Raw genomic sequence first — 13,966 nt, 5'->3', positions numbered from 1 at the left:
TAGTATAGAATTCTTCAGTGCCCCACTTGTAACTGGCCTCTATGTAGAATATGAAGAGATTTTTAACCATCTGGTTGTCCACCCATCTACACTGGTAACATCCCAATTTGGATACAAGCATACTATGAAAGACTGTACTGAAAGCCTTGCTAAAGTCACTACCAACCACTACCTTTCTTCCTTTATTCACAAACCTATCATGGAAAGCAGCCAGGCTGGTCAGGCATGATATAGCCTTGGCAAATCCATGCTGACTCTTTCCAGTCCCCCTCTCTCCTTCACATACCCAAAAACGCGTTCCAAGAGACTCGCTCCATGATTTCTTTGAGTCCTCTGGAGCTCAGCAGGTCCTTTTGACAGATGGGTGTGATTTTTGCCTTTCATTGCTGTGGACTTTCTGTGACCTTTCAGAAGTGAGAGTGGAGCCTTGCAAAAGTATCAGGCAGCTTTCTCAGCATCCTCAGATGCAGCCCCTCTGGCTCTATGGATTTGTATGGGTCTAGAACTCCCAACTGATCCCCAACTCACTCTTCATCCACTGCTGGTGTTCTCCTCCCTGAACCCTTCCTGAGTATAGAGATCTGAGAGACCTTACTAGAAAAGACTGAAACAAAGAAGGTACTGAGCACCTCAGCCTTATCTGTGTTGCTCCAACTGTGTTACTAAATCACTCACACCATTCAGCAACAGGACCGCTTTTTCCTTGTTCAGTCTTTTACCATTAACAAAGTCATAAAAGCTCTTCTTGTTGACCTTGATCCCTTGCAAGCATCAACTCCAGGAGAGCTTTGGCTTTCCAAACACCACCTCTAGAGGCCTGGACAGTATTTGTGCATTCTTCCTTTGTAGCCCACACCTGCTTCTACCTCCCTTATACTACACTAGGACTAGGGTGCAGCCATGAGTTCCCTGATCAGGGACTGTCTTGTCTTTACAATCTACCTGTCTTCCTGGACTGTTCTTGCATTTGGAAGATGCTGTTCTTAATGAACTCCCAACAGTAATAAAACTCCTTTATTCTTTAGAGCTGCCTCCCAGGGATTGCACCCCTACCCCTTTTCCACATAACCCCCAAGGTCTGCTCTCACTGCCTTCCTCACTCTTCTCAAGACTTTGAGAAATATTTCCAGTATTACACAGACACAAAAGCTGGTGCTGACACTGCTTATTTCAAGATTCAGTACAGCACACAATTCAGAACTGATCAGTCAGACAAGGGTTAATTATCTCAATTCTTGTTGCTAGAGTAACAGCACTACTTTTCTATTTATTTGTATCATCTGTTCCAGGAAAGACACCAAGGCAGTCTTCTATCTGAAGAAGTTCACAGTACAATGAGCAAACCGTCAAGATTAATTCTGGATGTGTTGGAACTAGTACTAAATTTATTACAGCCCAGCATAAGGGAATTTGGAACTTCTCTCTCCTGCATTTCACCTGTTCACTATGGAGTGAGGGGAATGATTTGAAAATGGCAGGAGCTTCTAAGATGGAACCAAGGAAAAGTGAGGGAACAAAGATAATAGAGGGTTAGACTAATAAAAGTGTTTGACGATTTCTTCATTTTTTCTGAATGACTGCAATAAAAATTAATTGGCAGCTCATTCCAAGGTGAAAATGAGGGATGATAATCCTGCAGAAGACATCAAGAGGGCAGAAGCTAAATAACAAACTTGTTATTCCCCTGCTCTACTACAGCACATTTACTCTGCCAAATTGAAAGACGTTGTTAAAGCCTCTGCAGTCAGATGCATATACCTCTATCAACTAGAAATTAAAAACTCAGTTTCATAAATATACTTGAGTCAACTTTTGGGAAAATTTTGAAATTCTTGTTAGGGGAAAAGATTAGCACTTTTTAATTCAACTAACAGGTCAAAAGCACAGTCCCTCTTGTGTTAATTACGCAGGGTTTTTTAAAAGATACCAGGAACGGAAAAACTACAGCTATTTCACAAGGAAATCCAGACTGGGCTTCCCCGAATACAGGTTTTCATTCACCCAACACAAATTTTTATTCATTTATTTTTTTCATCATATTATTTAATCTGATGTTCAGCACAACACCATCTAACTGGGATAGCTCAAGACCCAGAGTCCCTGAAATAGAAGCCAGTTTTCTATTTGGTTATAACTCAGCACAGACCTCACTCTAGGTAGCTGGCAAAGAACAAAGTCAGTGGTATGAATATCAACTATGCCATTTGATCAAAGATCACAGCACTGCTTCCTCCAGTTTGACATGCACCCAAACAGCAAAATCCAACATCCAATACTTGACAGACCCTCCACCCAGAAAATTCCCACCCAATTACTGCCTTCCATCTTTTAAGATTTTGATGACTGACATACTGCTTACTTTAAAGAAGTAAAAAAGATTAATCTTACTTTAGACACAGCAAAGAGTCTCTGATAACTTGTTATAATGCAGCTCCTGAAGCTGGCACAAGTGTTGAGCCTACAGGCCTCAGGAGTAAAGAGATGACTAGGCATCCCTTCCCACACATCACTGACTGCCCAGCTTGTTTTCTCACACTTGGGAGGTGAGAAGGGAGAGCTGCTCTTTATGTGACAGAAGCTGGAATGCACAGAGCTCCACCTGGGGATGGACAACGAGCCAGTTGGGAGCTCAGGGGTTAGACACAGAGAAAGGGCAGACCAACATGGGTGACATTGTGGCCTGTTGCAGCCAGCCTTAGCAGGAGGCAGTACACAAGGTCTTATCCAGACAACTGGAAGAAGCCTGACGCTCCTGATACAAATGGCTGAAGAGCCAAAGAGGGGAGGCGCTTTCTGCTGGACTTCATGCTTACAAACAAGAAATAACTAGTCAGGGGCGTGAAGGCTGGGGGGTAAACTTAGCTTCAGTAACCATGAGATAGTGGAGTCTGGGATCCTGGGAGGAAGGAAAAGTGCAGGAGGCAGGATCACAACCCTTGACCTCAAAAACGCAGTCTTTGGCCTTGTTCAGAGATCTGCTTGTTAGAATCCAGGTGAGCTTGTTGATTTTTCAAGTATTACTTCCTCCAAGACAAACAGGAAAACAAGCAGATGTTGACCAAAGAGCTCCTGACAAAGTCAGATGTAAAAAGGAAATATACAGGAGGTAGCAGCCGGGACAAACGATCTGGAAGAAATACAAAGATACTGTGTGTGCAGGTATGGGGTTAGGAAAGCCAAATCCCACCCAAAGCTAAATCTGGTGAAGCACACAAAGGGCAACAAGAAGGACTTCTATGGGTGCAATGAATGGGAAGGGGGAGCTGGCCATAAAGGACAAGGAGAAGGTCAAGGGACTGAATGCCTTCTTCACCTTGATCTTTACTAGGAAGATCAGCCTTCCAAAACAAGGTATTACTGTATCTACAGTATATATGTATATATTTAAGAGAACATTTCTGCTAAATCAGAATACAAAGTGCTGATAAGAATATTCTTAACTGGAGCATAGTGGCCAACAGGAACTTATTTGCATACATAATTTCTACCATTTATTGAAAGAAGGTGGACAAGCCAGAAATGCACAATTAACAGACATAATCATAGTTTCTACTACACAGCAGCAGTAGCTTATAGGTTAATAAACTGATGACATAGACTAGATCAGCAAAGTTGTCACCACAGTCCATTACATTTTCATGACCCTCAGACAACTGTTCTAGCCAAAACCTTTAGAGTAGTAATGCACAATTCAACAACTCATCTACTATTCATATAACAAGAACAAAAATATCTACTCACTTTCTAATGTGTATGCAAAACCCAGATGACTGTTACCCACTACTGTCATGGGACTGAGTAAGCTACACTAACAGGAGGACAGAAAGTCACATTTGATAGAATGTTAGGTATCTCCTTTATAACAACACCTCTTTAGACAGTTTAGCTTATACCCCTCTGTGCAAAGAGTATTAAGTTACTGTTACTTTTTACCACGTGAAAAGTACATGTTTAAAACTCCCAGGCTGCATCACTCAAACCCTGCTCAAGAGCCATTCTGCCTTTACTGGGTTTTACTTCTTGAGAATTCTGTCATACAAGTGGGAAGAATTTTGTTCTGATTTTGACCCACAGTTTGTGCCTTACCAGTACTATTCCTTACACTTAAGAAGTGTGCTAAGGTTATAAGTCACCATCTTTCTCTCATCTTTACTTTTCCATTAAAGGAAAGCACAATATAGTAATGCTTCTTAAGCAGAATTTATTTTTCAAGAAATCGAAGTTTCAAACTGCAAAACCAGGGAAGCAGAGCTCCAAAATTAAAGGATTTTCTATAATTTTCCAACAGCTGTTAGGGATCCCCCTCAATATATGCAGAATAATAGATTAAACGGGCTACATCGTTAGTATACTCATTCTCATTTTACAGATCTTAACTGTTTTCACTACAAAACCCACCACAGGTTGTTGGTTATTACAGTAAGACAGTTACTGACCTAGTTAACAGTCCACTGCCTACAGCAAGGTCTTCTACAGCTTATATACTATTTAAGTTACAAGTAATAAGGTATAGACATGGAACCCTAACTCTGCATTTCTCCATTTCTGCTCAGATTCTGTATCTACTTGAAAATATATAATACCTTAAACACAGTAACAAAGGCTCTTAGGTTTGTATACTTACACTGATACTGAATAAGTATATTAACAAAAATTAATTTTCTTCCCAAGAATTGAACCTGAAACTTTTATTGCAGCACTGACCTCTGAAAATAATTCAGAAAGAGTACAGCTCTGTATGTTTTGAAATGTCAATGCAGCAATGGCTGTCAGTTAAGAAACGTAAAACTCAAACAACTACTCCAATGCAGAGAAGCCTTTACCACTACTAAATGGACACCTGTTACATCATCTTCTTTTGGTTGGTTTTGTTTTGTTGGTTTTTTCTTCTTCTATTATCAAAAAGCATGAACTGCCTAATTCCTACAAGGAATGAAATAAGTATCTTCTCACAGTTAGTTGCTATGGAAATAGTATTTCACAAATGGACCTCTGTTGCAACAAAATGCAGGAACAACTCAAAAAAATAAGCTTTAAGTACGAGGCTCAGACAAGAGACAACTTTTTGGGGACTAGTCCAAGGCTTGTACCTCCATAAAATGGAACTTCTAACTTTAGTGATAATCAGTCTCCCAGTTTTTATGTGCCCTCAAATAATTTTGACTGGTATCTACCCAGTCTGACTAAACGTATAAAATTTTATCTGCAGATTAATGTATCAGTTTGAATTTGATATTCCTTTCAAAAAAACCCTGTAACACCTACACTCTGCTTCAGTCTTTAAGTTTGAGGGACATGCATTCTTTTTAAAGGGGAAAAAAAAAAATCTGTTATACTTACTCCTGATGTATACAGCCTGTGCCTCTAAAAGAACATTAATAGGTGGATAAATTTGCCACCACATTTCTTTCAAGACATTCCATAGAAAGTCTGGGTTTTTGCCTTGAATGATGACTCACACTCTTCATGGCTAGAACTGACAAATTACAGCAAACCTTTGAGACTGTTATACCTTTCATTCCCTTAGTGTGGCCCTTCATACCTTCAATGCTCCTCCCCCATCATTTTTTGATGGGAGACTGTTATACACCAAAATTCTATCTTCCACGTGCTGAAGAGAGGAAGGACGTAATTTAGGACGAAATAAAGGACTTGTTTAAAGCTACTAAAGAATTCTTCTATTCCAATGATACTGACTAACAGATCTTGAATTTGCACTCCACCCATTAAGAAATAGAACTAGTATAGCGTGTATTTTTAAAGAGAGGATGCAACTGTCAGGTCCCTTCAAAGTCTTTCTGTAGATAACAAACAAGACTTTTGTCTTCTTTAAATACAGTCAATAGTTTTATCATTCTATCAAGAACTTGAATTGTGAAGGTTGCATGTAAGATGAAAAACAGTCTGAAGAAACGGCTGGTTATCTTAGAGAAACAAGGAAAATTATAATTTACAGCTGTCCTGGATGTAAAAAAAAAAACCCAAACAAAAAAACAACCCAACCCTTTCAAATACTAAAAGACATGGACCGATCAGATGCATTTTTCAGCAATCGAGTAATTCCTCTTCCTCGCATGGTACTTGTTCCGTAAGTGGCAGTCTTCACACCACATGGAGAATCACCTATTAAATTAAATACAGTTTGCAAATCAAATCAGCCTTCACAGCTTGCACAAATTAATGGAATTGTTCTTTGTATGCTGTGGAGCTGAACCTATTCTCTAATATAAAGGGACAGGGGTTGTGCCCTCTATAAACACCAAGACCATAAGATCTCAGAGTTTAATTTAGCGTGTCTTTTATATGCAAGAAAATAAGCTGCACACTCAGATTTTTTAGTTATTTGTCTTGCAAACTTGATTCTGCTCCTCTGGAGATTAGCCATGAACTACCCAAATACACTGAGCTCACGTGCCTTCTCTTAAAAAAATTTGTCTCCAAAAAGAAAACTTCAAATGAGCAGTCTTTATAAACCAAGTTATAACAGAATACTTGTATCAAGTACCGAGTCTGCACATATGACAAGAGCAAGAAGAGTCTTTTAAAGATGGCCCTGCCTCAAAACACCTAAGCATATGAGAATGGACTTCACATAGCAGAAAAAATAAGGGCATATAAATCAAATCAAAACTAAATTCTGAGAGACCTTTTTGACCACAAGATTGCATCCAGTAAGAAAAGGGCAGCTCTTTATGTTTGTGTCTTCAGAAATTCAATAAAATCCATATGCAGGAATAAGCGTTGCTTATGCAGAGCTGTTTAAGCTTTTACGCTACTGATAGGCAACATCTAAGCCCAGAAGTTCTAAAAAGCAGCAACTGGATTAAATTTAAATACCTCTTTACCCTTACAAACGTGAAAGTTTCAAACTCACAGTTAGCAGGGACAGACTCTTGATCCTGACTTGGAGAAGCAAAATGTCTGTCACATCCAGAACCCTGAGCCTTCATTTTCTGTATGAAGACACAAACGTTCAAAATAATATACATCTTCTAAAATGTGATATACACAACTATCCATGAAATCTATGAATTATGGTCAAAAGTGACAAGAAATGTCCCAGGTAGTGGTTATTTTTCTTTTGTTGGTCTGCCCAAGATATGTCACAAAAGACAGCATCCAAAGAGAAAACAGCTAATCTGAAATTGGCAAGTTTGAACACTCAAGTTAACTAGAAATGAAACAGGATGTGGTCTGAAGAATCTGACCTGAAAACGTCCAGCATCCAGTATCACCATCTTGGTATTTCTGCTTTCACCATAATCAGAGTCTTGAAGAGGTAGGTGAGCTGCTGTCAGCGAGACTCCATACACACTAGCTAAAGATCTACTGATGCAGTAACTTGACCAAGAAAAAAAGAAAACAAGAAAGTTTGGCTAAGAGGGCTGTAATGCTCATGTACAGAAGCACAGCATTTTTGTTCTTCAACTGGAAAACAAGAGCAACCAGACTGACATGCACAGAGCAGATGACAGAGGGCAGGAGGACATTATTGCAGCAGCTAAATAGTTACACTGCATCCTTCCAAGACCACCAGCCTATTCTACAACTGTTAAATTAAAACAACTGCTGCCCCACACTATCAAATGCAGTAGAAGTGTGAAAAGCAGCTTTTTTTTTTTTTTTTGCAAGGCATACCAGTACATAACAAAGAGTTTTTTGACTGAAAGACTATTCGTTATTATCTCTCTCAAAGTGCCACTACTACTGACTGGGATCTTAAATGGCATTTCCTTGTTTCCCTTTTCCCACACCAAAAAGATTACAGAACCTTACGTATATACATTATACATAGGGCAGTATAAAAGTTTCCAAAGTAGAGATATACTAGAATATACTGAGAATTTTTCAAATACAGGTATACTAAACCTCTGAAGAAAAACAGTGAATTCTAATGTAATTAACACTTCACTCAACTCTCTTGATAGTGAGTGGAGGTAGTGAAAGGATGACTACAGTGATTGAATGAAATTACATTACATCTTAGTGTTAAGACTTATAGCACACTGCTAAGCCATACAAACAACAATGGAAGTTACAAAGAGAACAAAATCTTGGGGATGGAGGGAATAAATAAAACTCAAGATATACCACTACAGTGTTCCTGGCAGCCAGATAAGTCAGAGCCAAAAACATGCATCTCTAACAAAGTAAACAGTCACCATATTGAAGATAACTCCTTAGCAATACTCACGCAATTTTCTTACAAGATGCCAAAGCACAGCAGAGTATATCATTCTCTTCATGCCACTTGCACCTACATGAAATGAAGTTCAGGCTTATTTCAGAAGCATCTACATTGTTAACCAACATGAATAGTTGGTCTAGTCAGAAGGAATAAGAAGAAATATTATATTTTTGTCTCAGTGACAATATAGTACCTTTAAAATTTCAGAGAACCAGCATTCAAAAACTAAGTTCTAATTGGCTTATGCAGAGTTAAAAGGCACGCTTCAAAGGCAAACTGCTTCATGCTAAGGAAGGGGGAAGGGTGAAAAGAGAATCCCAAGAGACAAACGGAATTTAAAGGTAACAATCTGAAGTTTCCCATCAATGTGAATTACTTTCTCTTAGTATAAGCATCCCCACCTTCCTCTCCAAATACGTGTTTTAAAGTACATTTGTCCATTCTTGTTAAGGTCTCCCTCTAGTGTGAGGATACTCATGGAAATGGAAAACTGTCTGACTATAAAAAGATAAAGTGACACTGATTATCCCAATGGATCTTAAAACACATAAACAGAATAATTTCTTTTTTTTAATCTACTAAAATTTGAGATCACATTATTGGTTCTTACTTAAAACAGTGGCAGACAAAAAGTTACAAGCATATTTCTAAGTTAGCTGCGTCAACATTAAGTATTTCCCCACAACACAAGCTACATACAACATCTTTGTATAAACATGGAAGACTGAAAGCAGGAAAAGCTTTAATGTTCAAGACATTAGGGAAAAAAAGTAAAAAGGAAAAAATCCTACAAAGTAAATTGGATTCCAGATGTGTGATTAAAGACATTCATTCCAGAAGAAAAAAGATAGCATTTACCTTATGCTTGAGAACTTGGCTTATACCACTGGCAAACATACCTTGTCCCTCATCACAGTAGCAGGATGAGGCATTTGATGTATAACAACAGCCAGATCCCATCCAAATTACACTTCCAAGAGTCTGGATCTTCTGACTTCTATGATTTCCAGTTAAGTACTACAATATATTTTACACCCATTTTTTACCCCTTCCTTTAAATTAGGCCTCAGACTCTGCATTAAAAAGCCATCTATCCTTACACATCTTTTGGGAAAGTAATTTTCGTTTCCAGTTGTACTCATGATGTGACAAGAAACATTTCCGATATGAAAGCCTACAGAATATTCAGGCCTGGAAGCACACAAGCTGTATGTAGGGCACCAAGACACACCAGGCTAATACATGCTTCCACAAAGAACTACTCAACATACCTGGTATTACTGGAGAAATCCCACAGGAAGACATCCAGTTCTTTACACACCCAAGTCTTGGATGGCTCCTTTTGGTATTTCTTCCGGTACAGTTCTGTTACCAGGTCTTCTACAGTAAGAAGCTCCAGATGGCTCTCAATGCCTGTAGCTCAGAAAAAAAACAGGTCAGGAAAACAAAAGAATCAATGAATATTCTGCTCAGCTCACTTCTCAGTAGTCCCTGTTCAGTGCCCAGCCTCTCACCAGAGCATCAAAGCTCTTGTAAATCTTAACAAGTTATTCCACCAGTGGTTTTAATAAAACCTGGCTTCCTAGCAAAGTGGGTCATCTTGTATTTCCATAATATTCTCCACCTCAGTAATTATGTATCCTACTTGTGGACCACCTCTCCACAGCAGCTGTTACGTTTTCCCATGTGTTACCATACACTCACCTTCACAGTAATCTCACTGCCTCTAACACTCCTTTAACTGGCTGAGCAAGAAACAGTGTATGTTATGCTACAGATGTGCTCATTAGCCAGTTAGAGCTGATCATGCCACTGGTTTACTGTCAATGACGGGGAGGAAAAGAAGAGGTAGAAGCATGCAAAGTAGTTCTAGCTATCAGTACCAGCTTTTACAAAACCTTTGAGACCCGAAGATTTTCAGACAAATACATGATTACATAACCCTTCCTTCTTGGGGGTGGGGGTAGGCCAAAAATAATCCATTTCCCACCTGTTATGCTAGCCATTCGATTGAGACACCAGTTAATTCGGAATCGGTCATCAGACTAGAGGAAAGAAAATTTCAGTCACATTGAAGAAGTACAGTATATAATTCTGACATCTGCAAGACTTCTGACTACATCTGACAAAGTCATCTCCAAAACAAAATTCAACATTTGTGGGACTGAATGTACACCTTTCTTGAAAGTTCTCTGGAAGAGGAATTAAATGCCACAGAGGCTCTCCAACCAAACCCCAGGAGAAATTCTGGACTAATGTTTGAGGACAGGTTAAATGTTAACCTATACTACAGGTGTCTCTATTAAGTGCTCTGAGATTCTTTTTTTCATGTATATTTCTTCAGAGCCCTGTATTTATGGATAGAGCCCAAGACCTTGACCTTCCCTGCCATTATAACGAGTAACATTAAGCTCAAATGGAATCAAAACATCATCCAGCTGCCAAACACCTCTGAATCCTAACATTTTGTTTTGCTCATTGGCAAATGAAACTTGAGCAAAAATTAAGATGTACAGTATTCTCATGGGGAAAGAGTAATAAAACCAGAAAAACATCCCTTAAAAAAGCAGGACTGTGTGACTATTATTCAGAACAATCAATTTAAGATGAGCTTTAAGTCCTTAACCTAAGTCAAAATGATGTCAGAGACCAAGTGAAATGTTCATCAGTAGACCAAAGTGCAGGCTGAAAATAAGAAGGCAGAAAATTAGGTTTCTGCTTTATAAAAAGGTTAGCTTCTAGGGACCATTTTCTTCCTGCATGGAACCAGGAAACTTTAGGAAAAAGAGTGTCTTTTCCCACTCAGTAGGGTTTAGAGTTAACCATCTCCTTAGTAATCCAACAGAAGTGAAATTAGTGGTTTTGATTTAGAGCATCTTACTTTGACCTTAACCTTGACCATACCCTGCAGTAGAAGTGAGGCCAAACACCTCTGGCTGGCTGGACAAACTCAAGAAGTTCCCGTAAGACAACTGCATAACAAGTACGTGAAAGATGAAATCCAGTTATAGGGATCCTATGAGTGCCATCACCTAATGAAGGGATGGGACAGAGGAAAAAAAAATTTTAAGAAGTCCCATTTCCTTAAATGATACAGTTTCCCCCCCCTTTTTGTATCTTTTTATATACATATATGTATACACACAAACACACACACCTTCTCTCCACATACAGTGTCTATGATTAAGCTATGAAAACCTTGCTCTGTCAGCAGAAGACTGGTGGGTTTGGGCTGTGAGTACACCCACACTCACCCCTTTTAAAAGGCCATTATCTAAGTACTTGACATAGGAAAACACGGGCCAAGTTTGTTCCCTCTGTACAGAAGGGAAGGAAGCATCCTAACAGAAACAAACTGGAATCTATAAATGCTACTTGAAAGTCACAAGGGAAAAAAGGCAGGCCAAGCCAGACATTAACAACAGCATAAATGCTTTAACTTTGTTGATACATGTAAAGCTGCAAAACACAACTTTTAAATACAAACTAGTACTTTTGAGTTACCCTACTATGAATTAGCACTTTGTGCTAAAGATACACAGAAGGACTATCAAGGGAAGGACACTCTGCTCCAATGAGACTGAAAGCATTTAAAGCTATACAGTGTTGTCCCATTTAAGAAGAACATACTGCTGTTATTATTAAATTAAAATACGAAGACAGAATACAAATGACTCTGCCATTGACAAAACCATTTTGGGTGAAGTGTTCTGCCATTTGTGGGTACAAGAAACATATAAAAGGTGACTGCAGCAAGCTGTTCTGTCACTCCTTTCTCTTTGCATCTTGACAAGTTCCCAGAAGGAGGAACTGTAGACTTACAAAACATTTGGATAATGATTAGATAAGCTGAGTCTAAAACTGTATGCCTTTGCATTCTTTTTCTCCATTGATACTCACTAGCAGCCTGGCAGTGGTACCGAAAACCACGTGGTGGTTCTTCTGCAGAAGAGCAGGGGAGACAGGAGAAAAAGATCATCATCCAAAATGCACAATGACAGATCTTAACTCTCAACTACACACCATAGTTTCATGTACAGAAAGGAACAGCTTCATCTTCCCTTGTGGCCTTGTGTAAGTGCCACAATTATTTTTGAAAATGTTATTTTCAGTTATATGCATTTTAAAAAAGAAATTATATTATATAGTGTGTGTGTTTAGGTCCAATCAAGACAAAACATTCATGGCATGAAATATAAAGCACAAACATCTGAAGGTCCTTCCTGGATTTCCTGCCACAGTTCTGACACTTAAGTCCATCTCTTCAGAAACAATCAGCACCACTCCAATATTTTAAGAAGTCCAACCACTTATAGTCCCAGAAATTAGCCTGTCTCAATACCAGAAATATAATCTGGGCAGCAGTAAGTGACACTAGAGAGCCTCCCTCTCACCCCAAAGCAAGATAAACTACTCGTCTCCCTTCCCTGGAACTCACCTGGATCTATGAAGTGATGGAAATCAGCCATTATGCCATTCTGTAGGGAGTACCTGACACACCCAATCTCGCAAGGAAGGAAGCGCTGTTCACAGTAGGACGGCAGCTTGCCATGGCTGTAAATGTTGAGGAAATAAAAGATGTCTGCAATCACAGCTGAAAGGAAAAAAATAAAAGTATTTTCAGAAGAGCCTCCACAGGTTACAGTAAGCCATCCTGGCCTCGCCTCATCCAGTGAAAGCTTCAGTGCACTTATGTGAGTGAGTAAAGTAAGGTAATGACCAAGGAAAACACACAGATCTTTCTCTCTGTATCCGAGATGACAAGGTAACTAATACTTGCAAATTAGGCATATTGGTAGTACAGGTACACCTTCCACAGATGCTACTGTGTGTAGAGATCACCCAAAATACTAGCAATTAAAAAAAAAAAAAAGAAAAAAATATCAAAACCCAAACACAGAAGAATGTTACGATGCCTGGAATCCAACAGAAACTACCATTCCTTTTTATGATGTCTCCTTACCCTTTAGGAAAATAAGGCTAGGAGGAGAAAAAAAAAATCAGTACCTGCAAAGCAGTCTTACAAGCTCAATTCAGTAACCTACACAAGTTAAATGACCTGGTCATAATCTTCTGGGGTAAGAGGAGATGACAAGTCTGCTAATTAAAAGGATTTTCTACCACTAAATGAGCTCCCAAAGAACACCCAAGGCAAAGGTTAAGAAATAAATTTATTGTTTAATAATTTTAAAAGCATCATGAAAAATATTTCACAATACACCTTAATCCTTCTCTTCACTGTCACATAACATTCTCACTGAAGTTTAAGATAGCTATTTAATCCTTACCCTGAAGTTCTGCCCCTCATCAAAATTGCTACTTGCTCTACTATACAACAGAGATGCATAACTGTTGTTACACAGAAACAATGCTGTATGCCAGTCTTTATGGCATTTAACACCAGTTTTCCTAAGCTTGAATGCTGGTGCTCTCCCTGTCACATCCCACTCAGAAGAGGGAGACAAGTGGCTCAGATTAGCAAATCCCCAACAGTGTGGACAACGGTGAGACAAGTCTCAAAGTTCAAACTTTTATTAAGTACCCACAGTGTACTAATTGAACACGCAATAATTGTCTAAGTATATAGCGAGTTGTGGTAAGCAATACAGTATGCCTTGCATTTCTTAATGGTAGTGAAGGAAAAGGGGAAAAAGGGAGATAGAGGGAATAGAGGAACAGAGATCACCGGTCTGGATTTCTGTGTTGCTCCTGCCAGCGAGGGTTCCAGGAGGCAGTCATCTTCTTCACTTCACTGTACTCTCTCCCTGTCTCTTATAC

General features: G+C 39.1%; 1 protein-coding gene across 1 annotated transcript in view; it reads right to left on the bottom strand.

Annotated features, from left to right (window-relative positions):
• Nucleotides 1-4,148: 4,148 nt before the first annotated feature.
• The window catches only part of MAEL (maelstrom spermatogenic transposon silencer), a 15,654-nt gene continuing 5,836 nt past the window's right edge, over nt 4,149-13,966 (bottom strand). Inside the window, exons 5-13 of the mRNA XM_026846773.1 lie at nt 12,627-12,782; nt 12,089-12,130; nt 11,093-11,220; nt 10,179-10,233; nt 9,460-9,601; nt 8,195-8,257; nt 7,209-7,341; nt 6,875-6,953; nt 4,149-6,123 (exon numbers count right to left, since the gene is read on the bottom strand). Coding sequence (XP_026702574.1) covers nt 6,008-6,123; nt 6,875-6,953; nt 7,209-7,341; nt 8,195-8,257; nt 9,460-9,601; nt 10,179-10,233; nt 11,093-11,220; nt 12,089-12,130; nt 12,627-12,782 — 914 coding nt within the window. The 3' untranslated portion in view covers nt 4,149-6,007. The remainder of the gene's footprint in view (nt 6,124-6,874; nt 6,954-7,208; nt 7,342-8,194; nt 8,258-9,459; nt 9,602-10,178; nt 10,234-11,092; nt 11,221-12,088; nt 12,131-12,626; nt 12,783-13,966) is intronic.

This window comes from Athene cunicularia, assembly GCF_003259725.1.
Source record: "Athene cunicularia isolate RWA chromosome 1 unlocalized genomic scaffold, athCun1 chr1_part1, whole genome shotgun sequence".
NCBI lineage: Eukaryota > Metazoa > Chordata > Aves > Strigiformes > Strigidae > Athene > Athene cunicularia.
Note: the sequence above shows the minus strand (reverse complement) of the source record. Positions and strands in the feature narration are given on the sequence as shown.